At 36.8% G+C, this 27,964-nt stretch overlaps 1 protein-coding gene across 2 annotated transcripts in view; it reads left to right on the top strand.

The window, feature by feature from the left end:
- Positions 1-27,964, top strand: part of Ecpas (Ecm29 proteasome adaptor and scaffold) — a 113,716-nt gene that overhangs the window by 67,475 nt on the left and 18,277 nt on the right. For both annotated transcript variants that reach the window (XM_005362228.2, XM_013351850.2), the window contains 19 exons: positions 2,439-2,573; positions 3,997-4,159; positions 4,523-4,695; positions 5,755-5,856; positions 9,201-9,324; positions 11,097-11,242; positions 11,686-11,740; positions 12,642-12,756; positions 13,319-13,387; positions 15,146-15,263; positions 15,594-15,761; positions 18,041-18,120; positions 18,701-18,806; positions 19,877-19,924; positions 20,664-20,785; positions 22,196-22,346; positions 24,942-25,007; positions 26,255-26,344; positions 27,668-27,734. In XM_005362228.2, the coding sequence (XP_005362285.1) occupies positions 2,439-2,573; positions 3,997-4,159; positions 4,523-4,695; positions 5,755-5,856; positions 9,201-9,324; positions 11,097-11,242; positions 11,686-11,740; positions 12,642-12,756; positions 13,319-13,387; positions 15,146-15,263; positions 15,594-15,761; positions 18,041-18,120; positions 18,701-18,806; positions 19,877-19,924; positions 20,664-20,785; positions 22,196-22,346; positions 24,942-25,007; positions 26,255-26,344; positions 27,668-27,734 (2,098 nt within the window). The remainder of the gene's footprint in view (positions 1-2,438; positions 2,574-3,996; positions 4,160-4,522; positions 4,696-5,754; positions 5,857-9,200; positions 9,325-11,096; positions 11,243-11,685; positions 11,741-12,641; positions 12,757-13,318; positions 13,388-15,145; positions 15,264-15,593; positions 15,762-18,040; positions 18,121-18,700; positions 18,807-19,876; positions 19,925-20,663; positions 20,786-22,195; positions 22,347-24,941; positions 25,008-26,254; positions 26,345-27,667; positions 27,735-27,964) is intronic.

Below are 27,964 nucleotides of genomic sequence, written 5' to 3'. Positions count from 1 at the left end.
CCTTCCTTCCTTCCTTCCTTCCTTCCTTCCTTCCTGTTTTTTGAGACAAGGTTTCTCTTTGTAGCCCTGGCTGTCTAGAACTAAATGTATAGACCAGGCTGGCTTTGAACTCAGAGATAGACATGTCCCTGCCTCCTGAGTGCTGGGATTAAAGGCATGTGCCACTGCCATCTAGCACTATTGTTCACTTTGTCTGAAAAAAAAAAAAAATGCTGGAGTTCGAAAAGAGTGCTTTGCACGTGGTAGGCTGGTGTTTTTCCTCCGAACCACATTTGTAAGTAGGTGAAAAAAATAACAAAACACATTATTTCATGACATACAGGCTACAGTCCTCATTTTATTGAAACACATTTGTGTCCATCCCTCTATGTATTATCTTTGCCTGCTTTTGTGAACAGTGGCATAATGGAGTAGCCCCCAGAGTGACCAGATAGACCACAGGGTCTTGGTTTTTCACAGAAAAATTGGTTTACTGATCTTTATTTTAAATCAACTACATTTATTTTGCCCGTTTTAATGGACATGAAGCTAAGATTTTTTTTGTTGTTGTTTTGAGACAGGGTTTTTCTGTGTAACATTCTTGGTTGTTTGAACTTCCTTGGTAGACCAGGCTGGCCTTAAACTCATAGAAATTCACCTGCTTCTGCCTTCTAAGTGCTGAGATTAAAGGCAAACACCACCACCGCCCAGCTGAGATTTTTGTATATAATTTCAGCTCATTACAATTTTTTCTTTATTTTTTATTTTTAATAAAATATAATTAAATCACTTCTCCCTTCTCTTTCCTCCTTTTAATCCTTCCCATATTCCTCCCCAACTCTCAAATTGATAGCCTCTTTTTCTATTAATATTTTATATATATGTATGTGCGTGTATATATACATATACACATAGAGAGAGAAATATATTCATACAGTCTGATGAGTTCATTTTTGTTGTTTGTGTGTATATGATTTCAGGGCTGACCACTTTGTATTGGATAACCAGTCAGGGAGCTCATCCCTGGGAGAGGCTAATTCTCCCTCAGCAATCATTGGTTGCCTGTAGTTCTTTGTCTAGGGGTGGGACCTGGTAAGATTTCCCTCTACTGTGTTAGCATGTCTATTAGTATTGTCATTGTTCGGGTCTTGTTTATCCAACCAATTTGAAGAGAGACAGTCTTATGACACCCCTATCTCCAAAACCTGTTCTGTGAATCATAGAGGCAGGAGCTGTGCTGCAAATGTATCCATTCAGGCTGGACTCTCCCACAATCCATTGATGTTTGCATTGTGTTCAGTTGTGGTTTTCTATAATGGTCTCCATTTGTTATAGAGAGAAGCTTTTATGATGAGACATGATAAGTATTCTTACCTCTGGGATAGGAATAAGATTTAGATTGTAGTTAGGAATTATCCTGGCCTAACTAAGTGGTAATAGTTCTTTTTTTTTTTTCTTTTTTTTTTTTTTATTGAGAAAAGGAAAAAAAACAAGTTTCCACCTCCTCCCAGCCTCCCATTTCCCTCCCCCTCCTCCCACCCTTCCCCCCCTCCTCCAACCCTTCTCCCCCTCCCCCCACTCCTCTCCCCCTCCCTCTCCAGTCCAATGGGCAGTCAGGGTTCCCTGCCCTGTGGTAAGTCCTAGGTCCTCCCCCCTCCGTCTATATTTAGGAAGGTGAACATCCAAACTGGCTAGGCTCCCACAAAGCCAGCACATTAAGTAGGATCAAAACCCCGTGCCATTGTCCTTAACTTCTCATCAGTCCTCATTGTTTGCCATGTTCTTTTTTAATATCTCACTAGTCCTGGGTAGTTGGCTAGATTTATAGTACCAGGCATGATTTCCCTTCTTTTGAATGGACCTTGAGTCCATTTAGATAGCTGTTGGTTATCATTGATTTGGCTTGCCATTTTTACATGTTTCTGGATATCTTGCCTTGCTGGTCATTGTTGTGGCTCATAGATGTCACAGCTGAATAGGACTGTTAATATGGCACTTGCATAGTATTTTGTGATACTATGGAAGCTAGACTGCTGGAAGGAGGATTTCAGGTTAGATCCAGTTCAAATATATTAAGCTTGTTTTTGAATATTTCATATGTGAACATAATATATTTTGATAATTCTCTTCCTTATTTCTTTTTATCTTTGTCTCACACCTTTTACCCTCTTCTATCGCACCACTGGCCTCGTTCCCATATTTGTGACTTTTGGGTTTTTTATTTTTTGTGACCATTTAGTTTAACCAAGGCCATATGTGTGCCCTTTGTATTATAACTGTCCATTGGAGCCTGGCAGAGTCATTTTGTTTGGAAATAATAATTTCTTGCATTGCATTTTTCATGGAGAACAATAGATTGAATGTTAAATATATCATTTACTTTTATAATTTTAAATGTCAACTTGTCAGCAGGAAGATGGTTATGAATCATATACCGCTCTCTTTTCTGTGTTGCTCAGAGTCTAATGAGTAGCAGTAAAGAAGAAATGCGTGAATTGGCGGCCTTGTTTTACTCGGTGGTTGTGTCAACAGTATCTGGAAATGAATTAAAGTCAATGATAGAACAACTTATAAAGGCTACAAAAGACAATCATGTATGTTACCAGTTTATCTTCATTCTTCTTTATTGTTTAAATAAAACAACTTTGCATTTTGACAAAATATACAAACCTGTCTCTGAAACTCAGGCACTGTTATTAATCCTAGGGCAAGTTTTCTTTTTTTAAACCAGCAGATTTATTCAGTTTGAGATCTAAGTACTGTTATGACAAGAACTTAGGAGCCATTTTGCTAGAAAGAATCAATTTCTACTTTGTGCCTATAAGACAGTGAAAAATATGAAATTTTGATTATGAAATATGAAAAAAAGAAGTGACATTTTGTTTCTATCCCATTTTTCTCTCAATTCTGGAAATAGTTGAATCTTTAAGGGACATCTTCTTAGATTAGGAAATTTACTTGCAAGAGTGGACTAACCTGAGCATGTTGGAGTTTTGGAGCCTGAGTCTCACTGTGTTGTCGAGGCAGCTTTCAGACTCGAGATTCTCCTGCCTTAGTATCTGCCACTGTACTCAATTTTGTTCTCATTTTTAGTAGGTGATAGGGTTTTACATAGTATCTGATTGTACTTTTAGTTTTTAGGTTTCCATTTGTAAAGCAAACTTAAGCATTGTTTATAAGCCTTTATAAGTAAAAATTGCATAGATGTGTTGATTCTGTCACTCCAATTAGCAGATTTTAACTATGTGTTTGAAAAGTACTGTTTTAGTTAATGTGCATATTGTGGTAGGCATTTATTTGGGAATCCCCAGGGCTGCCTGGTGTTCAGTTATTAGCTCTTCCCACCCCCATCTCTGCTACCACTAAATAACTGCAGTAAAAGCAAACTTGATTAGTATATTACCTAATTTGTATTTGAAGCTTTTAGTAGTTAGAAAAAGGACTGCTCATTGTATTTTGTTGGCAGTATAGAGAATTTATCCTTGAGCATTATGATAACTAGATGTATAAACAAGAAGAAAGCATAAGGTAATAGTGATGCTCAGTGGTTAAGAGCACTTGGCTGCTTTTCAGAGGACCTGGGTTCAATTCACAGCACCCACATGGCAGCTCACAACCATATGTAACTCCATTTCCAGGGACCTGATACCCCTTTGGTTTCTGGAGACAGTGCATGAACATTAGCACACATTGAGGCTGACACTCATACATAAAATAAAAATTAGATAAGAAGGAAAGTATAAGGACTACAGAAGCATATTTAAAAAGTCACCTGACCCACAGTTGAGGTTGTATGAAATTAAAGTAAATCTGGATATGAGTAGAGATTCTTTGCATTCTCTGTTAGAAACTCTTGTTAGAAACTGCTCTTGTTTAAGTTTAAGTCATTGACTTTTAGTAGAATCATTTTATTTTTTAGCCTTAGGTTTTATCAGAGAAATTACTCTAACAACAGTTATTTCAGCATGTCTTTTCATGTGTGAGGTAGAAACAGTGCTATTATGTTATTAAATTCAGAGCCCTGAGGTACAGCATGGATCTTTGCTTGCATTGGGATTCACTGTGGGAAGATACCTGGCTAAGAAGAGGATGAGAGCAGCAGAGCAGCACGACCTGGAGACAGATGCTGCTCTCTTGCCTGAGCAGGAGGAGCTCATTCGGAGTGCAACGGAAACAATAGGTGAGTGCCGTACTGACTTGGGTGCTGCAGGGTTTGGATTATGTTAAATTTTTAATATGGTATTTTAGTTTCTTCTTATAATATTTCACTTTAAAGACACAAGCTTTTCCATAAAATAACCTGTTTTCTCCATGTTCTTATATTCTAGTGTCAGTTATGTTATGGGGAAAACTAACGTTCAAGGACACTTAAGTCCTGTTGTCACGCTGTCTAGCTATTACATAGCTGTCAGCAAGTGGTCAACCAGAAAACACCAGAGACCTTGATTTCCTGTTGCTGCTTTAAAAAATTAGTACATGGCTGATTGTTTTAAATCATAAGAATAACTAGTGTGCTATCTGTTGTGTCTACATGTGCTCACAGGTTCATTTTTAGACAGTACATCACCTCTGTTGGCAATTGCTGCCTGTACAGCCCTGGGTGAAATTGGCAGAAATGGTCCTCTCCCGATCCCCAGTGAAGGATCTGGATTTACCAAACTTCATCTGGTAGAAAGCTTACTCAATAGAATCCCTTCCAGTAAAGAAACAAATAAGGCAAGCCTTTCTCTTTCTTTTTTTTTTCCCCTTTCCTTTCTGGAATTCATAGTTGTATGAACTAACAAAGCCAAGTTATTATGAGTATAGTCATCTATCTGTAGCCATCCGCGCCCACTGCAGATAGAATAAAGATGTACTTTTGATAAAGGTATTTGCTTTTTTAAATTTGTTTTTGAGGGAGACATGTATAAACTGCTTTGTATGTTATCTTTTGACCCAGTTATTCTAATTTAGCTCCTTAACAGTTTGGCTTTCAGTGACTATTTTTGTCAAGCAAAAGATAGATATAAGTGCCCAGTCTCCTGATCTATATAGCTTTAGGGCAGTGTGGATCTTACTCTCTCACAGCCAGTCTGGCTTGGAGAAGTGTAGGCATTAGGAAGCGGTGTGAATAAGCTGAGGGAAGAACAGTTAGAGTTTTTAAGTTGAGATAATTGTTTTCATAGACTTTACAACATTCTTGTAATTAAAGTACCTGTTGTCGAAGATGAAGGTGCTTTAATGAGTAGGAAAATACCAGTTTACTATACGTTTTCAAAGGTCTTGTTCTTGGTTTAGCTGCTATTTAAAACCAAGACAATACATTACATAGTTTTCTTTTTAACTATCATTATCTGGTTATTAGCCATTGATGAATAATGCAAGTTACCCAAGATATATGCCACAGGTTTCACATGTATTAAAAGTAAGTCATTTCTGTGCGAGATAACAAGGAAAGAGTTTCAGAGGACTGATATAACTTGCCCAAGGGCTACTAAGTTGTATAGATAATTTTGTGCCTATAAACCACATTTGTTACCTTGACAGTTTAAATAATAAACCTAAGATTTTTTTATTTTTAATTTTTTTAGGTATAGATTCTTAATGGGCTTAGTTTTCTGCTTCTACTGTCTTTATAATTCTGTAAAATTTGGCACTTTTGTAATAATATAGGCATTGGTATATTTGGCAGATGAATTTCCTCTTCCTGTCTTCTCATCTTGGAAATACTGTTTTGAGATAAAACTGTTACTTAATTTGTTTAAATTTTAAAAAAAAGAATCTCTATTCTTCCAGATGAAAGAACGAGCAATCCAAACACTGGGCTATTTTCCAGTTGGAGATGGGGGTTTTCCCCATCAGAAACTCCTTTTGCAAGGTCTGATGGATTCTGTGGAGGTATTTATATTGTTATTCAAATAAACATATTTTAGTTGTTTTGCTTACTCTTGAAATTTTAAAATTTTGCTTTATTGGGGGATTATTACTTTCTTTTATGTGTATGGGTGTTCTATCTTTTTGTGTCCCTCTTATAGTGCTCATAGAGGCCAAAAGAAGGCAGTGGATCCCCTTAAATTGTAGTTACAAATGCTCATTAGTCACCTGTGGGTGCTGGGAATTGAACCTGAGATCTCTGGAAGAATAGTCAGTATTCTAAAGTACTGAACCATCTCTCCAGCCCCTACTCTGAGATTTATTTTTTAAATTAAACATTTGTTTCTTCATCATATTTAATTTTGAGTGCTAGATTTAGGCTTGTTACTGTGTTAGATATAGCTCTATGAATTGTATATCTGGGAAAGACTCTGATTGTTGAGTGGACCATGGTATAGTAGAACTAGAATAAACCAATTAGCCCCTTGTGGAGAGTTGTAGCTGATATTCTTGTTGCTATTGAGTTACTGATGCCCAGTGTTGTGCAAAAAGACCTATAGTTAGTGAATACTAGCAAATTGAGCAAATTGTGGTGTCTTAACATGACCTAATCGTGCCTCTGCCTAACTCATAAGCTCTTTGCTCTGAGCTTCTGAAAAGCTCATATTTCCTTTTCAGATTGTTGCTGTGCTCCTTGAAAACCTTTTTGGCATTTAAACTAGATTAGATTCTTTAGTTATAGTGGCTTGGAACCCTTTTCTTCATAGTGTTTATCACATTTTCTCACTGCTGTTTATACAAAAGGCAGGGTCTGCTTTGCTCATTATTACTCAAGTTTCTAGCAGTATGATTGTAAAGGTAGATTTTCATAAATATTGGCAGAAGTAAGTGATTAGGAAGAAAATTTGCATAGAAGGCAGGAGAATCCTGAAGGAGGATGTGATTGTGTCAGAGAATACTGCTTGAATGGGAAGTAACTCGTGAGCCCTGCCTGGTAGGAGGAAAGAAACAGACTTTAATTGAGGCTGAAAGATGTGAGGTTTAAGATAACTGAGTAAGAGAACTGGAATTGAAATTCAAGCCTGCTTTCTTTTGTGTCCTCTCTGTGGGAGAGTGAATCCCATACTAAGCATGTACTCTACCACTGAGCTGTGTCCCCATTTCCATACAGTGTCTTCACAGTGAATTATACTCATGCCATTGTCATTAGATGCTAGTTGTCTTGGTTACTTTCCAGTTGCTGTCACAAAATACCACAACCAAGGCAACTTACAGAGGAAAGAGCTTATGGCTTATAGTTCAGAGGGTGAGTCAGGACCATCATGGCAGCAGGCAGTAAGACACTAGAGCAGTGGCTGAGAGCTACAAGTATGAGTTAGAGAAAGCTAACTTGGAATGGCCTAGTCCCAAAGCTTACCCCAGTGACAAGGCCACACCTCGCAATCCTTCCCAAATAGTCCCACCAGCTGGGTACCTATGAGCTTAGAGAAGCCATTCTCATTCAAACCACCACATCTGTTTTATTGTAGCCTTTTGGGAAGAAGCTTATATTTACCTTTTCATCTTTTTCTTTGTGATGTCAACTCTCATTGTGGTTAAGTAAGAGCTTGTTGGGTTCTTAATATAGTTTGATGTCATTGTTTTAAAAATTTAGAAATACAAAAAAACCCGAAAAACCAAAACCATGGAATCAATGTAGAAATATTAAAGGATAAGGATGAGTGAAAAACTGAATCTGAGAAACAAAATCCTAAAATAGAGCCCTAATGTGCTTTTTGGTATATTTTAACATTTTTTTTTTAATGGTGCTTGGATCAAACCTGTGACTTTACCCATAGACAAGTACTCTGCTAGTGAATACCTGGCCAGTTTACCTACTTTAAACTTCATTTTGGTAAAATTCAAACCTATACAAAAGAATAACAATATAGTGATTTTCCATAAACTTGCCTTATATTTCCTTGCTATATAGTAAGCCTAGTTACCTTATCATTCCTAAATTAGCTATTGGGTTTTGGTTTTGGTTTTTATGCCAATTATGGTGTCAACAATAGGAAATATGTAATTAACAGGCAAAAAAATCAATAATTAAATTCCTTATAAGGATCCTTCCTGTTGAAATGTCTTTTCTCAGCTTTAAAGGTCTCAAAAGGAGCTTTTGACCAGAGCTGCTGTGGAACTAAAGTCCTCAGCTCATTACTTCTCTAGATTAGGGAGCCTGTGGTGAGAGCACTAGATTCTTCATGAAGACTCAAACACTAGATTAAGAATAGCAGTGCAGAGCTTGTGTTTGGTGTAGTCGCTGTACTTCTGCCCCTCATAGTCTTCTCATTCCTCACTGCATCTTCCCTTCTCTTACACACACACATTTCACAGTGAGCAGAGAAAAATGCCAGAGGGCACTCAGACAGGTCACCTCCATATTGGGATGGTGATTCCTGCTTGTAAAACAGCACCAAAATTTCTGAATTAAAATGTAAATATTTGGGTATGTAGCTACACAGAATTTTGTTTGACCTTTGAAGTTTTAAGAATAGTGTAGAGAATACCTGTATACCCTGTGATCTATATTTACCAAGTTTTAACATTTTTTTATTTGCCCTATCATTCTCTACTTTTTTTCAGGACCTTTTGAGCATAGCTTGCAGATAGCATAGAAGAGTGTGAAGAATTTTTATAAAAATGTAGTGGTCATTGTTCATTGTTCAATTACTATAGTTAGGCACACTAAATAGTGAAAGCTTTGTCTAAATTAGTATCATTTAATCCTTATGGCCTGATGAGGTAACTGATGATATTGTATTGATTTAACCGGTAAGGCTGTCAGGTATATGTAGCTGTTGAGAAACTGAGCTAGAAATTCCATTGAGGTGGCTTCACCTTTGAACCACCGTAAGCCCCTACATAAGCCTACCATTTTCAAAGATTAATAGTCTCTACATAGTGAGTCTGTGCTGAGGGTGAGAAGCAATCTCATGGAGGTGAGAAATGAGCTTCAAATTTGTCTTAGTTCTCCATTCCTTCATTCCAACCACTTCTGAATCACTGAGTTAGCTTAAACAAGGAAAAAGAGTGAAAATAAAACCTGCTGAGAAGTAAGATATAATGTAGCTCTTTTGGGCTGTGGTGGTGCACGTCTTGAATCCCAGCACTTGGGAGGTAGAGGCAGATGGATCTCTGTGAGTTCTTGTAGGCCAACCTGGTCTATAAGAGATAGTTTCAGAACAGACTCCAAAGCTACATTGAAACCATGTCTTAAGAAACCAAAAATAAATAGATAAGTAAACAAATAAAACAGCTCTTTTATAGAAATGGATATTTAAGGGAAATGCTCTCCTATTCATGGATTCTATTTTCCTTCATTGTAGGCCAAGCAGATAGAACTTCAGTTTACCATTGGTGAAGCCATCACCAGTGCTGCAATAGGAACCAATTCTGTGGCTGCCCGAGATGCCTGGCTGGTGACTGAAGAAGAATACACACCTCCTGCTGGTATCAAATATTTGTCTATTGATTACTGAGTTTCTGAGTGGCTTTCTTCTGTTCTCTGTCATATTTGAGGCAAAAATATTTTTTCCCCAAATATTGATGCATGCCTTCAAATTTGGTTTGTCAAGGAGAATGGTTGATTAAAGAAGATTGAACAAACCAGGTAGTGGTGGTGCACACCTTTAATCCCAGCATTTAGAAGGCAGAGGCAGGAGGATCTCGGTGAGTTCAAGGCCAGCCAGAGCTACTGCCCCTTCCAAAGACTGAATATGAAAATTAGAACTTTCCCAGCCTCTTGTATTTCATTCATTACTACATAATGAAGCTCCACTGTCCCTTGCTAATCCTGGAAGTGTGCTAGAATTTAGTGACTGAATAATCGAGAGAGTATGTATGTGATTCCCGAGTATATATTACAGACATTAAGATTTTAGACTAAGGTGATTTATGCCTGCAATTCCAGCACTTTGGATGCTTAGGCAGGAGGATTGCAAGTTGAAGAACATATGGGCTAAATAATGAGATCAAAACCAGTTTGAGCTGTATAGTGAGATTTTTGTCTCCATAGCAAAACAAAACAAAAAAACAACAAAACCAAAATCAAGGCCTAGCAAGACCACTCTGCAAGTCAAGGTGCTTACTGCCAAGTCTGATGGCCTGAGTTCTATCACTGGAACCCCATGACATAGAACCAGCTCTAGCAGAGCTGACCTCTCACTGCCATGTGTGTGCTGTGGCATGAGCTTTTATTCATATCTTCATGTGTGCACATGTACACACAGAAAATGAATAGGCCCAGTTTTAAAAATTAAAGAAAAAACAAAGTAAAACAAAAAAAATCCGAAGTACAAAAAAACTCAGTTATCTTCTTGGATTGATTTGAATTTCAAATTGAAAATATATTTTAATATTGAACCAGGGTTGTTTTTATCTTTAAAGCTAAAAGATAATTCATAAAGTATTTTTATTTTATCTTCTTAGTTGGGAAAATTAAATAAGAATGTTTTCATGGTAACAATACCATTGTGAATTGTATTCCGTAATGAATATAATTATTATACTTAGTGTTATAGTTAACATTTATCATTGTAGTATCATCTCACCTATTATCATAGAAGACTTAAAAGAACTAGGAAAACCATTTTTCTTGCAGTATAAATGTGGTTGATGGAAGCCAAACTAGCCCCCTGAGGCTTCTGTCTGAATGCATGTGAGGTAAATCAAGACAATATTTGTGTAATGGACGGGGAAAGAGGCATTCATCAAGCCTCAGTACTGTTGGGATTGTGAAACCTTGGGGAAGAGAGACAAATGTGTTATAGCTGGAAGACAAAATTGAGAGGCAAAGCTATTGCTTTGTTTGTTTTTAGATGGAAGCATAAGAAAGATTTAGTAAAGGAAAATGGCTGAGGTTGAAGAGAGTGAGGAATTTTTATTCCAGTGAACTAGTGTTATTTCATACGTTAAAATACTGGTTTATACTAAGCTCCTAGACATCTTGATCATTTTTTTTTTATTTGTATTTTTCGAGACAGGGTCTCTCTGTGTAGCTTTGGGGCCTGTCCTGGAGCTCACTCTGTAGACCAGGCTGGCCTTGAACTCACAGAGATCTGCCTCCCTCTGCCTTCCAAGTGCTGGGATTAAAGGCGTGTTCTACCACTGCCCAGTGGTCATGTGTCATGTGGTTATTTTATGATTATTGATTTAACTGTGACTTTTTAAAGGAAATTATATTTGTGTGTTTTAATCATAATCATTCTTTGCTTTTTCCTCAGGTGCCAAAGTGAATGATGTTGTCCCTTGGGTTTTAGAAGTTATTTTAAGTAAGCATATTATCAGCCCCAACCCACATGTGAGGCAAGCTGCCTGCATCTGGCTCCTTTCTCTTGTGAGGAAGCTAAGTACCCATGTAGAAGTGAAGGTGAGCTTCATAATATGCATTGTATATGTGATGAACTCTATAAGGATCCAGAGTATTTATAAATTAAAATAGGAAGAAAGTATGTGAAGGTTGTAATCATTAAGATAAAGGAGAAGTTATGAAATAGGCTCCGTGTGAAGCAGTGAAGGATGATGATCTGATTAATACTGGCAAGAACATGATCTCAATGTGAAAATGTAATGTCAGAAGTGCCAATAATGGGGACGTTCATACTGGGACAAAAAGGGTTAGAGCAGATGCTTAGACTACCTGTGTAGGGTACAGCTTCTAGTGATGTGAACATCAATAAAGGCGAGGGAATGGAGAGGTTCATGACTGCCTTGGTTCTAAGACTCCCTGACCTCAGTGTACCTTACAGTGAGGTGCTTTATCCTCTGAAGAGGTAGGATTTCAGTGCTCTAATGCCTGTTCTCTTCTTTCAGTCTCATCTTAAAGAAATTCAGAGTGCATTTGTTTCAGTTCTGTCAGAAAATGACGGTAGGTTGTTGGTAAATACTTGACTTGTCAAATTCTTTAAACTTGTATTTTAAGTTTTAAAAAGTATGAGCTGCAGCACAAAGACCTCAGAGCCATGTGACTAAGACAGAGCGAGCCATACACCTTTTTAATGCCAGCATGTGGGAGGTCAGGGGCAGGAGGATCGTGAGGTTCTGTCTCTATCTCAGAACTGCAATATAATTAAAAATTAAATGTTTTAGTATCAAAGGTAATTGTATTAAGGTAAAGACCAAGATTAATTATCACAGAACCATATTCCTAGGGTATCAGAAATTGAAATTCTTTCTTTTATATGAATTACAGCATCTGCAACTTTACATTTTTTAAAAATAGATTTGAGGCCTTAACATTAGTGTTAAAACCTTTTCTACTTCTGGTTACTTTTCCTCTTTGATTAAAGCTAGGAAAAAGCAAATATTTTAGATGGGGAAAGGGGAGGAGTGGGAAGAGAGGAGAGAGGGGAAATGGGTTGGTATGTAAAATAAATGGGAACAAAAGTTACTTAAGTAAAACACAGAAAGAAGTTTAAAACATCTTATTTGAAGACACGTGGCCTTGTATTCCCTTTATTTTTCTGAAGTTGGATATGAGTGTTGTAAAATCCTGGGAGATTGTGTCATCTCTAATAGAAACAGTGTATGTTGGTGTTCTCATCCCATGGCTATTGCTGTGACAGTAGTTTATTGGCATTTTATTCCTGTTTGATCATGGCTTTCATTTTTGTTGTCTCATGATATACTGAGTTGATTTAGGAAAATAGAGTAATTCTGCTCTCACATCTCTATTTTTATATAATTTCAAGATAATTACTTGAAAGAAAATAATTGGCCAGAAGACAAATTTCTTTTAGAATAGTATAATTTTTCTGCCTTTTTTGTAGAACTCAGCCAAGATGTTGCCTCAAAAGGGCTTGGATTGGTTTATGAGCTGGGCAATGAACAAGATCAACAAGAATTGGTGTCTACACTTGTAGAAACACTTATGACTGGCAAAAGGTACAGTGAATTTTAAAATTTCAGGTATGAATACATAGTACCTTGAGACTGTGATATGGAAGAAGGAAAAATTCCTTCTACTTATTAAAACATTGTATATCAGTGCTTGTTCCACAGTTTATCCCAGTGTATAATCTATTTACTTAGAAACATTGTACTGTGTTATGATTTCCAACTTGAAGCCTACAACGATAGTTAAAACATCCAGGTTAGAAAAACACTGTAAAACCTTTGGCTAAAAGAAGTTAAGATGTGATGAATAAACTTGAATATCACTCATAATCTGATCTGTGGTGAGTGCATGGAGGGAGACTGGTTTTGTAATTGCTGCTTCCTGCTACCTCCTTGGGGGAAGAGTAGTTTTTATGTGTGACAACAGTGGCTGTAACTTTACATAGAAATCATTAATATTTGTGAATTTGTTTTGTTTGTATTTGAGTTTAGAAAATTTGCAGTCTAATAGAAAAGAACAGTTTATATCTTTCATATACTAGATACTCATTTTATTGCTCTTTGTTGGTATGAAAAATTTGAAGCTTATTTAAATTTTTATTTGTTTTAGAGCTAAACATGAAGTTTCTGGAGAGACCGTGGTATTTCAAGGGGGAGGCCTTGGCAAAACACCTGATGGGTAAGTGTGCTAAATCTCAAGCCATTGATGGTCAGTTAAGGCAGAGCAGGAATGGCCCTTATTGATGAATAAATAAAGAATGGCATGAGAAAAAACCCTACTGCTTTAGATTGGGTTTCCTTGGAAACATACTCTGAGCTAGAGATTTGTATGCTGGAGGTTTATTGTAGAATACCCTGGGGATTGTCCTTGGGAGGGGTGAGTCAGTAGACACTACCATCACTCTGATGATAGAGTGAAAATTGAACTGTTGCCATAGTCTCATTGGACACTGAATTCTTGAGGAACTTTAGGCTAGGATGGCATGGCCCATCAGGGTTGTCCTGCTCTGAGACACAGAGCCTTGACCTTAGACTCACTTATCAGGCCTGTTCAGTGACTAATCATTGCTGGTAGGCTGCTTTGTGGGAGACCGTGACTTCAGAGACTAAGGTTCTCAGAGACTGACACTAGGTTCAGAACTCTGTGCTCCCAGGAAGCTGTGTTCTGAGTAGAGACCTTGCATAGCACTACGCTAAATTATTTATTTATTTATTTATTTATTTATTTATTTATTTATTTATTTTTGTGAAAACTTTGTGACTTAGGTTAGTCTTCCCATTTAGCATTTCAAATTAATATTGGTACTATCCCTTTTTCATTATTATTTCAGTGTGGTTTTATTGTTATTTTTCTTCTAAGAATTGTCAAGTAAATTATGACGCTTGTTCTGTTTTCCTGTGTGGCATTTGAAATAAAAGAAAGCTGCAAGTGGCTTATCTGTCTGCTGTTCCATTTTTCACTGTTTTCACATCGAAGGTTTTTTTTTAATTTGCTTGTTTTTATTTTTGCTTTTCTGGGCTTTTTTTGTTTTCTTTTTCTTCTTGTTTTTGGGGGAATGAGGTCTCATGTTGTCTGTGTTGCTCCTGAACTAGTTGGTTCAGTTGAAGCCTCTGGTATGACCACAGAAGTACAAACCATTGTACCTGGCTTCTTTCTGTATTAAAAAGTGCTATTTTTTTACAAAATGATAATTAAGCAAATAAAGTTTTCCTAGAGGAAATTTAACACAGATGTTTTTAAATGACTCATAGTTATGAGAGATTATGTACAACATGTTGAGTTTTTGAGTTGTCTTCCAAGGTGCAAAGAGCTTCGCATCCATGGGACGTCAGGCACATATTAGGTATTGTGTTTGTAACTACCAAATACCTGATAAAAAATCAACGGGGTAGAAGGATTTATTCTGGTTCATAGTTGGATGCTGTAAGATCTGTCTGTGGAAGGGAAGGAATGGTCGTAGATGACTCTATGGTTGTAGGAGTGTTTAATGGTACTCCACCTCCTGACCTCTTAGAATAGAAAAGGAGAGATAGGGCAGGAATGGTACTGGACTATAAAATCTCAAAGTTCATTCCTTAGTAACTCCTTCCTTAGAAAGCCAAGATCAGCATCTTAGACATTCTACAATCTTCCAAAACAGCACCATGAGCTGGGTACCAAGTATTCAAACACTTGAGCCAATGGGAGACATTTCATGTTAAAATCACAACAGGTTTTTACCATCAGAAAGACATAGGAATTATTGATGATTGAAGTATATGACTATATTCTTGTCTTCTGTCTCCTCGGTGTTAATAATGGTACTAGCAACTGAGGGGAAAAAAACAATTTAGAAGAGGACCCCCCCCCCCGGACATTGATAGTAAAATGCACAGCAGTCCAAAGATAGCTAGAAAAATGTCTTAGTATATGTATTTCTTTTTGTTTGTTTCTAAGCCAGGGACTTTCTACTTACAAGGAACTTTGTTCTCTGGCAAGTGATCTCAGTCAGCCAGATCTGGTATATAAATTTATGAATCTGGCAAATCATCATGCAATGTGGAACTCCAGGAAGGTAAGTTGCTGTATTGTTTTGTTTCTTTCTTAAATGTTTGCTGGAGGTTAAACTCAGGACCTCATACATACCTGGCAAATGCTCTAGTACTGAACAGTATACTCCCAGATTTTCTCCAAGAGAAACTTGGTACATTAACCATGTAGTGCCAGTTGATGTCTGTGTCTGAGAGCCAGACTAGCATAGTAGCCATTATTATTGCTAAAGCTGGAATACGGAATGTTTTATTCAAGGACAAGTTTGAGAAAGACTATTTTCTTGCCTTTTTGTATTTAATATGTTAGTATTTACTATGACAGCCATTTATAAGTTATTCTTTATTGTTTTTAGGGTGCTGCTTTTGGTTTTAATGTAATTGCTACCAGAGCTGGAGAACAACTGGCTCCTTTTCTGCCTCAGCTAGTTCCTCGACTTTACCGTTACCAGTTTGATCCCAATCTTGGAATTCGACAGGCTATGACAAGTATTTGGAATGCATTGGTCACTGACAAGTCAATGGCAAGTATCTGTGAACCTGTGTGTTCAGAAGCACTGTAGCTTGCCTGTGGTACCCCATAGGTTGAAACCCAGTGCTCTCCCATGCACACCTTTGTATGTTTATTTGCTGTCAGTGCTTGTTGTTTGCTTTTTTCTTTCAAAGATGCTGTAACATTTACTAAGATCTAAAAAATGGAAATGATCTAAAAGTTCATTGGGTGGATAGATGGTTAAAAGAATGACAGTATATTCACACATGTTATATTATATGTTAACAAGGATCACTGATGCCATGGGGAATGGGTCAAAAATCTATGCTTAAAGAGTTACTTTAGTTGGAAAGACAGACAAACAAAATAGTCAGTTGACATATATTGTTTTTCTTGGCTTCTGTCACCTGACCATTTACTGTTCTATCCTCCTTTCAGATTTGAAAGTTTTTCAGGAACTGCCTCTGAATATTGTTGTCCTGTTAGCTTTGTTTTTACTAAGTCCTAGGAAAATAAGCATTCTGTTCTCAGTTCTGTACTGGCTCAGATAGGCTATGTACTCCATCCATATTTACAAATCTTAGTTCCTGCTTGATGTCCTCACTTGTCTGTTATTTATATGTACTATAATTGTAACATGTCCTGGAAAGAGCTGAAAAGAAAAATACTATCTTTTCTTCTTTCCTCTCACTATTAATTTATGTGTGCAAGCCAGCAAACTTGCTCTCACCTTCTTCTTTTGTCTGTGTCTTATACCCCTCCCCAATCCCACATTGAATTTAGTTGCAGTTTCTGTTGAGTCTGATTTTATCATCAAGTGTTCCTTGAATCCACTCTGGTCCCTGATTCTTCCCTGATGAATAGATCATCATCATCTTTTTTCTTTTCTTTGCCCTGTTTTAATTTATCTACATAGTAGTGAAAGTAATTTTTAAAATTGCAAATTGAATTTTGGTTAAAATTATTAAATGGATTTTTAGTTCACATTTTTTTCTTTCCAATACTGGAGTTTGAACTCTGGCTCTTACATGCTAGGTAAGTGCTCTGCCACTGATAGTATTTCTCAAGACCTCTTTAAAAAGTACTTATTTTGATACAAGATCTTGATCTGATTCAAATTGGGTCTTTAACTTTTGTGCTTCTTGCCTCAGCCTCCAGAATAATTTAGGTTACAGGGGTGCACAACTACTTTGAGCTTCTAGTTGATTGTTCCAACTGAGTCTGCCATCAATTTGTTATCACCAAAGCTTAGATCAAATTCACTCATTCTTCTCTGTTCTCATATCTTACAAGACCTGAAACATGCTGTAGTTCTGTCTTCTTTCTTACATACGACACAGAGTGTATTCCCACTCATGGTTGTTGGTACTTGAGCATTCAACTTTGAGGGCTCATTGAATTCTATTAGCTCTTGGATAGGGTATGGTGCATCTGGGTCAACTAAGACTTAATAGGATAATGGGAGTTACAGATATGAGTTTGGATTACAGGCCTTGGCTCTTGAGATTTGGGCATGATCTTTGAGTAAGTGAACTATTGAACCACAATTGTGATGAGCAGGGGATATGGGAAGCTATCTGTTTATTTACTTTTAGGTGAGTTATTCTCTGTTTTGATCATCTAATATATAAGTGAGTATAACAAAACTTAACTACAAGTGAAAAAGTTTAGAGACCTTAGATCTGTTGGTGTGACAACTGAGTCTACTATCAATTTATTATTACCTAAGCTTAGATCAAACTCACTTAACCTTCTGAACCATTATTATACTTACTTTTGCAAAAAAAACCCCAAAAACCAAAAAACAAAACTTCAAGGTACAGAGATACCATTTTGTCATTTGAGGTCTCCAGTGTAATAGCGCAGTATAATAATGGCTTGTCTGATTTGATTTACCTTAAGAAGGTGCTGTGGGAACATGGAAGAGAGTTGGTAGGTTGAACTTTTCTGAGTGGTGGCTACTCTGAATCTCCATGACTAAATAGGAGTTACTCAAGTTGGACATGGAAGAGGATTGCAGAAGTAGTATGTGCCAAGCTACAGAACTAAGGCCAGACAAGATACCTGTATGACAAGATGAGTCACAGTGGGCTGTGTGGTATAAAGCCTAAGAGATTAGATTTTATTCTCATGTACTATGGAAAAGGATCATCTGTGTTTACATTGTAGAGTGCTTGCAAAGTGCTGAGAGATTTATAGGCTGAGAGGCCTAGAGACAATTTAGTAAAGAAAGATGATCAGTGTTGTTGAGAGGTAAATAATTTGATTGTTGGATTTTACATTTTTCATTTTATCTTTTGCTTTCTTTAGGTGGATAAGTATTTGAAAGAAATTCTTCAAGATTTGATTAAAAACCTTACCAGCAACATGTGGCGTGTTCGAGAATCCAGGTACCACTTAGAAATTTAGACTAGCTAAATAGAGCTGGAAAGTTCCCCTTCATATTTCTAAGGTTTTTTATTTTTTACATGGTATAACAAGAATTAAAACCACCAATTTTTAGTTGAGTTTTTTTTTTAACTACTTGAACTCTACTGGATGATTTGCCTAAATTACCTTATATAAATATGAAGTTAATGAATCTGTGGACCACTTGTTAAACTGTAGACATCAAATTGTATTATTTCATGACTTAATAGGGTAGAATTTCATTGTATATGCAGTTTGTATACCTCTTACATTTGATGCCTCTTACATGCTTGGTGATATGAGCACATAGGTGAGTTAAAAATAGTGTATTGGTGTATCATTCAAAGGGATTGAATTATATAGTTGTAGGAATTGTCATTTAGTGATTTGTGTCCTATGCGATACATTTGAGGTAATACTAGAATAATTATAATTGTCTTGGGGCAAGAGGTTAGGACTAGAAATACAGATGGAGTTTGTATTATTGTCTAGTATAACTATTTGGTAGTAAAAACTTGGACTTGCTTGAACATATATTTGAAATCAAGTTTTTATTTTCAGCTGTTTAGCTTTGAATGATTTATTGAGAGGAAGACCTTTAGATGACGTCATTGACAAACTTCCAGAAATGTGGGAAACACTTTTTAGAGTACAAGATGATATTAAGGTATTATAGAAATCTACATTTATATATAGATTAATTTAAACTGGAATCATTAAAATACACTATAGATTTTTTAAATGCATATATTTCAAAATTCCCTGTGTAGACAGTTTTAGGAAACCATAGTTTTATCTCCAAATTTTAGCTTTGATGTATATGTTAATTTACAAGTTTGGTCTAAACTGAAGTGACTTAAAGGAGGTGGCTACAGCATGCCTTTTTCAGTAGAAATCTCATGATGCTGTTGGATTAGGAGCAAATACCCATTTGGAAGTAATTTGTATGATTAAGTTTGAAAAATTAGGCATTCATTTCTAAATAATGTGATTAATGAAAAAATATCTCTCAGTTTTCTTACGTATTTACTTGCTTCATATTACTATAAAGCTGAGATAATTTATGAAGGGGAAATGGTTTAGGTAATTTGGAGGTTATTATTTCTCATAGATGGACTCTGTTTGGGCCTATGACAAGGCAGTCTATCAGGTCAGAGTCTGAGTAAGAAACATTTACTTGGGACAGTGAGCAAAGCGAAGGAGAAGAGGAAGAGTGTGCGGCCCCATAATCTCTTTCAAGGGTTTGTTCTCAGTGAACTATGCTCTCTTCCCCTATCTCTGAGGAGGTTGTAGTAGTGCCCCTCTGGGGACCCAGCCTTAGCACATAAACCTTTTGAGGATGATCAAGATCCAACTAACGTACTGGATCATTCACATTTTAAAATATTTTGACATCCTTAACATTAGACCACTAGGCTTGTTTTTCGTGTTGCTTTATTTATTGAAAAATGTTAATTCTTTTAGAATCTTCACAGAGGTTTTTGTGTATTTTATTCTACATTTTACTTTTGGACTGTTGTAGTTAATGACTACATTTTTGTATGGGCAAAAATAGATAAGCAATATATGTTCCTTATTGCTCAAAAAAGCTAATGAAATACTATATACTTAAACCTGTTATTGAAAGTTATGTTTTACTATTTTGTATTAGGATTAAGGTAGTTAATTACCCATTATAGAGTAGAGAAAAATGAATGCTGTCTAATATGTATAATGCCAGACTTTTCTCATTTTTAGGAATCTGTACGGAAAGCAGCAGAACTAGCTCTGAAAACTCTGAGCAAGGTGAGAATACTCATCTCACAGTGGGATAGAGTAGGGCAGGACTCACATTGCTTTATTTATTTTTTGTCATAGGACATAATGTTGCCTTGTAATTGGTTTGTATAGTTTATTGCTCTTACAGTGAGTAAAAAAGTGTGTTCTGTAACACTAAAGGTAGTGTTTCTTGAGGACAATATACCTCTGCTTTCTTTAAATAATGAGACTATCTACATGAGGTATAGTTTTTCTTTGACCCTGAAGAACACATTACTCTCTTAAATGAAGCAATAAATGTCTTTATTTTAATATCTTTCCCAAATTTATAAGGTTGGTAAGCCTTTTTGAAACTAAATAGTCTGCCACTTGGAATTACTTTTGTAATTTACATTTTAATTGTGTGAGCTTTGTCATTGATCACATTACTAAATAGTAAAAAAGTATGTTTTGAATCAGGTGCCCTTCATGTCTAGGTTTGTGTTCTTTACCAGATCACACCTTCAACTCCTTTGTTCCTCATTATACAAATGAGAAAGTAAAACATTAGAGAATAAACTATATTATCAGATTTTCTGCTTAGATATGGCATATCTCTAGAAGCCAGTTTGGTCATTCCTCTATCTCCCTCTAACCCCCACTGTGGCATAGAAAGTAGACTCACTTTCACTTTATTCCTAATAGAGACCTAAAAAAGCACTGTCAGAGAAATGCTGTAATAGTCGAGAGGCCAGCTTCACTAATGTCCATGCTCTTTGTATGTGAGGTTTGTGTGAAAATGTGTGACCCTGCCAAAGGAGCAGCTGGCCAGAGAACCATTGCTGTCCTCCTGCCCTGCCTTCTGGACAAAGGAATGATGAGTCCTGTGACGGAAGTCCGAGCCCTCAGGTGTGGTTTGGTTGAAGTGAATGTATTAGAATTATTTAGTTTCTATCCAGTCTGTAGAAAATGTGTTTTCTTGAATGTCAGATTCCTAAAAATACGGACAATGGACTGAGGAGAATCATTGAGATAACCCAAACATTTGTGAAAGGGTGTGAGTCATAGTACTTTATAGTCATATTTCATGGGGAGCTTGATTTCAACTAGCAATCTGAGTTGCATATATTCTATTATCTTTGGCCCCTTTCCTAAGTTAGGAAGCACATTTTCCTGTTACACCACAGGTCCTCAGGGGCTAGCTTGTTGGGTGTAACCAACTTTTGCTGTCCTTACTAAACTAATCTATGTGATGATTGTTAATTGTACCTAACCTACTGCCTAAAAGGCAGGTGTGGAACTTAATGGTGGTTCAGGCTGTCAGAACTTGAGCCCAGGAGTGACTCTAAGAGTGTGAAATGACAGGCCTGATGCGGTGGGCTTAGATGCAGACAGCAGTGCTTGTGGAAGAGCCTTGTTGTTTGGGAGGCAGAGTCTACTCATGTAGCTCACTTAGGCCCTGTGTTTGCTATATGCAACCCAGCCTGGCCTCAAATTAGTGATCCTTCTGACTCACATGTCCAAATGTTGGCATTACTGGCATAAGCTTATTTTTTAAAACAGTTGACCATTTCATTGGTTAGCCTTAGGAGCTACGTTAACACAGCTAGAATATCATGAGTGGTCAAATGAGAGAAAGAGAAAGGGTGGGACTGTTAAGGTTTGAAGAATCAAGTCAGCACACCTTTAATCCCAGCACTCGGGGGGCAGAGGCCATCGGATCTCTGTGAGTTCAAGACCAGCCTGGTCTAGAAGAGCTGGGTCCAGGACAGGTTCCAAAGCCACAGAGAAACCCTGTCTTGAAAAAAAAAAAGTGAAAAGTTTTGTTATGTAGCCAAGGCTGGCCTCAAGCTCTCGGCCACCATCTCAGTCTCCCAGCTGCTGGAATTTATGGGCATTCACCACAGTCAGCTCCTGAAAATTATTGGAACAATCAAAAATTTGGATTTTAGATGAAAATAAGTTATTAGTATTTTTAGAAGTATAAAAATGTTATAATAGGGATAAAGTACTTGTAGAAATACATATTAACTAAAATTGGCCTTTGTTATTAGTTGTTGAAATAGATAAAGAGGACAAGGAATTTCATCTTGGGCCTCTCTATGTTTTATGTGTGCTTACTGAAAAGTATCTGTAATTTTTTTAAGTGCCAGGAGACTTGGGTTCAGTCGTGACCAGAACCCTACTTCCTAGTGGCCTGGATCAGGCTTTGACCGTATGACTATATACCTGATGCTACGGCAGAACATCCTCATCGTTAGATTGTAGGACTTCTTATGTTTGGTCAGAAGACCCAGATTTTGCCTTTTGTGTGTCTAGCATTAACACCCTTGTGAAGATCAGCAAAAGTGCAGGAGCCATGCTGAAACCACATGCACCCAAACTCATCCCAGCGCTGCTAGAGTCCTTAAGTGTGTTGGAGCCTCAAGTTCTCAATTATCTGAGTCTCCGTGCCACGGAGCAAGAAAAGGTGAGTGTGTTAGTGTGAGTGTACAGACCCACCCGGTGTCCATAGACAAACTGTAGCTGCTGACACCTTCACTCTTACACACTACATGCAATGGGTGTCTCTTTGTTGGACTTTTAGATTTTTATTTTAAATGGAGAAGGCCCTGTCTGTCTTATATGTTCTTGTTAGATAAAAATTGACAATCCCCCCCGCACTCAGGGCTTCTCTGTGTAGCCCTGGCTGTGTAGCCCTGGCTGTCCTGGAACTCACTCTATAGACTAGGCTGGCCACTAACTCAGAGATCCATCTCTCTCTGCCTCCCAAGTGCACCATCAACATTCAGCTAAAATTGACAACTTATTAACATAATTTTAACAGTTTAAAAATTACTTTTATATTTTTTAGGGAATGGATTACATCTAAGGGGAGACTTTGGTCTAAAATTCTTCTGCTTTGTTTTTGATTAGTTATTTTTTAAAAGTTGTATATGACACATTTATTGAGGAAAAATGAAATCAGCCTGGAAGGGTAGAAAGCAATCCCCTAGAGGTTTCCACTGTTTCAACAGTTTCCTGCAGCTTTTAAAAATTCTTTCATAGTCATAGGCTACAAAGCCTCCTGATAGTCAATTTAAAAACAAAATCAGGGTTTGATTATTGTATAACTGCTTTTTAATTAAATAGTGCATAATGTCTGTATATGTTTTATTCTTTTTAATTCATTTATACTAAAGTTAGGTGGTTTTATTTTTGTAGGGAGATTTTATAATAAAGGTTATATCCCCTCTTCCTTATTGAAAAATTGAGTAGTATCAGCCTTATAAGCAAGAACCTTACTGTTATATTTTGAATTTTTCTTTTATAGACATTGTCCATTATCTTTTTATACTCTCTTAGCTCCAGCCTTCTTATTATCCCCTCCACCCTGGTGTCCAACTTAGACCTTATGCTTGGAGCAGTGTATCTACTGAGCTAAATCCCTAACTTTTGGGCTAGAGAGATAGCATAGCAATTAGCTGCTCTTGTAGAGGACTGGAGTTCAGTTCCTAGCACCCACATTGGGCATTTTATAACCTGTAACCCTGGCCTTTGTTAGTGTGTATAATCACATGTGCTTGTCTCTCCCCATACTTAAAGTAACAAACTTTTAATCCCTAATTACATTAACTATTTACATACTTCTATGAATAGTGTTTTATTCTATGCCTAGCTTCCTCTCTCCACCCTCCTTTCTTTTAAAACATAATTTCTTTATTCTTTGGGATTTTCATATAAAGTACCCTAATTACACTTGTCTCCTAGTCTCCCATATCTTTCCCTCACCCCTGCAACATCCCCCAAAAGAAAAAAAAAAGCAAGCAAACAAACCAAAACAAAAAACAAAATCCTCGGGGCTGGAGAGATGGCTCAGTGGTTAAGAGCATTGCCTGTTCTTCCAAAGGTCCTGAGTTCAATTCCCAGCAACCACATGGTGGCTCATAACCATCTGTAAAGAGGTCTGGCACCCTCTTCTGGCCTTCAGGCATACAGACAGAATATTGTATACATAATAAATAAATAAATATTTTTGAAAAAAAACAAAACAAACAAACAAACAAACAAAAAAACCAAAATCCTCTTTGCTCCTCCATCTTTCCTGTCTGTCCAACATGTCTTCCTTTATTCTGGTGGTACTGAAGTGGAATGACACATAGTAGACCCCTTTGTCCAGTCAGCTTTACTAGCAAATGTTCATTGCAATGAGTCATTGGTTTGGTTCAAGGCCTCTGGTTTCTGGCACATCATCACCTTGCCAAAACTCTTCTGGTATATCCTGAGGCCACCCCAAGTCATGGGGTTTTGTGTTTTCGCTTAGACAACTTTTTAGACATTGTGTAGAAATTCAGTGTATTCTCTTTTTGAGTGGATAGAGAACCTGAGACCCAAGAAGGCTGAGTGACTTGATTAGAGCCGTAGCTATATGTTAATAAGTGAATGCATTAGTTGATTTTTGGCAGTACTAGGAATTGATCCCAGGGCCTATATGCATGCTGAGCATACAGCGTACTGGTAGGGCGTACCACCAGCCCATGTATTTTGTTTCTAACTGTTGTCTGGATTTCTGATCTTTAGGGAGATGTCAACTGTACAGTTAGGTTGTTTTTTCTTTTTGAAAGGTTACAGGCTTTAATCACTAGACCAGAATTTTAATATGTATGGATATGAAAACTGCTTTAGACATCTCATCATTAGGATAGTACATCTTTCCCAGAATGAATATGATTTACAAAAGTCTAATAGTCATCTTTCACCCAATGTTAATATTTAATAGTCTTGCTTAGCTGAAATGTTATTTTGCTTGTAAAATCCATCTATGATTGAAACTATTGATCAGAAACTCTATCAAATTGAACCCCCCTTTTACAAGTGTCTGAATAATTAGCTGTTTCTGTTTTTTTTTGTTTGCACAGTTAAATTGTTAAGTGAGGTCAAAAGATACTAGAATTACTTTCACCTGATTTCATTATTGATTATTTATTTAAAAGCCTTTAGTTTGGAAATGACTCTTAATTGGAGTTTATTTGGCTAATGGATAACTAATTGAATGTCTTGAGTGACTTGAGTTTGTGTTCTTCAGGCTGCAATGGACAGTGCTCGCCTCAGTGCTGCCAAGTCCTCTCCCATGATGGAGACAATCAACATGGTAAGTGGCCAGTACAACTTCAACACTCCTTTCTTCTCTTTAAATGCAGTTCTTCATGAAACAAGCTGAAGGGAGATGGATGCTTTGATAAAATACTGTGAATGCAATTTTCTCTTTGAAAAAAATTTTAGTTTTTAACCAGTATATAAAAAAGTACATATTTATGGACATTTTTCTTAATTACTAATAGAATTAAATTTTCTGGATAGCAGAATTAGTCAACATTTGTGTTACATGGAAAACAACATACTAAGAGCTCTATCTGTAAGTCCACGTATAAACAACATACTAAGAGCTCTATCTGTGAGTCCATGTATAAACAACATACTAAGAGCTCTATCTGTAAGTCCATGTATAAACAACATACTAAGAGTTCTATTTGTGAGTCCATGTATATTTATGCTTTGGTCTTCTTAGTTTAGAAAGGTTCACAGGTGTGTTATTTATTTATTTTATTATTATTATCATTACTTTTTGCCTGCCTCTGAGAAATTCTTTGAAAAGGACCATGAAGGTATAAGCTTAGAGGAATTTTAATGAAATAGATAGCACAGAAGGTTGGTGGCAGGAACTGAGCAATCATGATGTGTTTCAGATGTCAGAAATATTTATAGTGAAGAGGTCATAGTTCTTTGAGGTTCTGAGTTCTACAGTTCTCGGAGTCTCGGCAGTCACCTTTTGGACATTTCTATAGTGATTGTTAAGAGCTTGCAAGCTAAGCAGGTCACAGATTGGTTAAGAGTATTTAGTCTTAAGAATTTTATGTCTCATTTGTATTATTGGGGAAAGTGATAGTATTTAGCAAACATCACTTGGAAATATTCATAAATAAATGAAGTATGTATTTTAAAAATTGTAACAAGCTATGGTGAGTCATATAAGAAATTGACTCATTTGGGGCCAGGTAGGCTAGATCCACTTTGGAAGTCAGTTTTAATAGAGGCATTTTACATTAGATATAGATTGGTAGAGGAAGATTGAAAGAGAGGTCATTTATTAGGTAATCATTTCTTTCCTCTTTTAGTAAATTGATCTTCACTATTTTGTTTTATTCTATTTTTAATGTTGACCCATTAGTGAATACATTTTCTGTTCAGTTCAACTGGAGGAAAAACAAACTAGTGATTTTCCAACTTTATGTTAAATTCAGTGGGTATATATTTGATATGGGTAGTTTTTAAATGAAGATATGGTACTAACTTAATCATTTGCTTGGGCTTGCCTTTGTGTTTATTATTTTCTCAAAGTGCCTGCAATACCTTGATGTTTCGGTTCTGGGCGAGCTAGTTCCTAGGTTATGTGAACTGATCAGAAGTGGTGTCGGTCTTGGAACTAAGGTAAGACTTTTTTTTTGTGTGTGTGTGTGTGTGTTGTGTATGTGAATGTGCTTGAAGACAAGTTGTTGTCATGCAGCTAACGCTGGTCTTCAACTCATTCATTATATAACATAGGCTGGCCTCAAACTCAAAGTTCTGTCTCAGCCACCTACTATTGGAAGACATATCATAAGCACGTGCCACCACACCCAAAATGTGTGTGTGTGTGTGTGTAATATATATGCGCACATGCATGTGAAGGCCGCATAATATTTTGAGACAAGGTCTCCTATAGCCTAGTCTAGTCTCAGACTCCATGTAGAGCTGAGGATGGCTTTGAACTTTTGATCCTTCTGCCTATATTTCCTAGTGCTGGTATTATAAGCTTCATCCTGGTGTACTATCTTACATGCAGTCATGTTTTGCTTGTCTTACTTGTTTTAGTAGGATTGTTTCAGGTTGTCATGTAAGTGCTTTTGGATTTTCTGTTATTACCAGTTAATGGATAAGTTCACTCGCCTGTCAAGGAATAATCATTTTAGATAGTGATTAGGAATTTTTGTGTAAGAGTCAATAAGTGTTTGTGTAGAAAACTTTTTTTTGAGACTCTTATAAAGGTCAGGTACTGCCTTTATCTGCTTTTTTTTCTGTTGTTTTTCGTTGTTGTTATTTTAGGCCAAATCTCACTCTGGGGTGTCCCCACACTGCCTTCCTGCCTCAAACTTGGCAGTGCTGGGATTACATGTATCACCACACTGAGCTTTGTCTCATTATAAAAGAATAAACCATTTCTTCTCTTGGTAAAGTTACTTCACTAATTAACATTTCTAAATCAAAAGAGAGCTAAAAATAAAAACACTAATAGTTTTACCTTGCAAGAGAAAAACCCCAGCTGTTTATATCAGAGTGTTTCCCTCCCGTGTATATTTTCCATATGCATGTCTTCTACATTGTGTTCTGTAAGGGGTATGTGATGCACTGCTTGCTGCAATATAGCCTTTATCTTACTCAATCAAGGGACATCTGAATTTTTAGCTTTTAGAAAGCTATTAAATAAGGAACCATTCTTCTCTTTGGACACATATAAACTGATGGAATTATTAATGCATTTTTTTGTGATAACTTGTCTTATTCTGAGAGTTTATTCACAGTGCCTTAAATTCTTGCTCCTAAAACAGTAATCTTTGTTGAACTAGTTTAGAATGTTTTCCTTTCTCTATATTGAATCCCAGAAGAGCTATTAGACTTTGTGTGTTTTATCTTTAAATTGTTGGTGCCTAAAAGAAGTGGTTTGATAGAACATTGTGACCTCAAATTTAGACCTTTGTTTTTGTGACCTTAAAGGGAGGCTGTGCCAGTGTCATTGTGTCTTTAACTACTCAGTGTCCCCAGGACCTAACACCTTACTCAGGTGAGTTGTCACATGTATGTGGGTACTTTTTAACGGTTTTGTTTATTTCAGAGTTTTAAAAGAAAAATTATTTGGACATGCTTATGTGTTTTTTTTTTCACTTTTTTTTTTATTTTATTGAGAAAAGGAAATAAAAAAGTTTCAACCTCCTACCAGCCTCCCACTTCCCTCCCCCTCCTCCCACCTCTCTTCCCCTCCCCCCACTCCTCTCCCCCTCCCTCTCCAGCCCA

This window comes from Microtus ochrogaster, linkage group LG5, assembly GCF_000317375.1.
Source record: "Microtus ochrogaster isolate Prairie Vole_2 linkage group LG5, MicOch1.0, whole genome shotgun sequence".
Lineage (NCBI taxonomy): Eukaryota > Metazoa > Chordata > Mammalia > Rodentia > Cricetidae > Microtus > Microtus ochrogaster.
The sequence above is the reverse complement of the archived record's forward strand: the minus strand, read 5'-3'. Positions and strand labels throughout refer to the sequence as shown.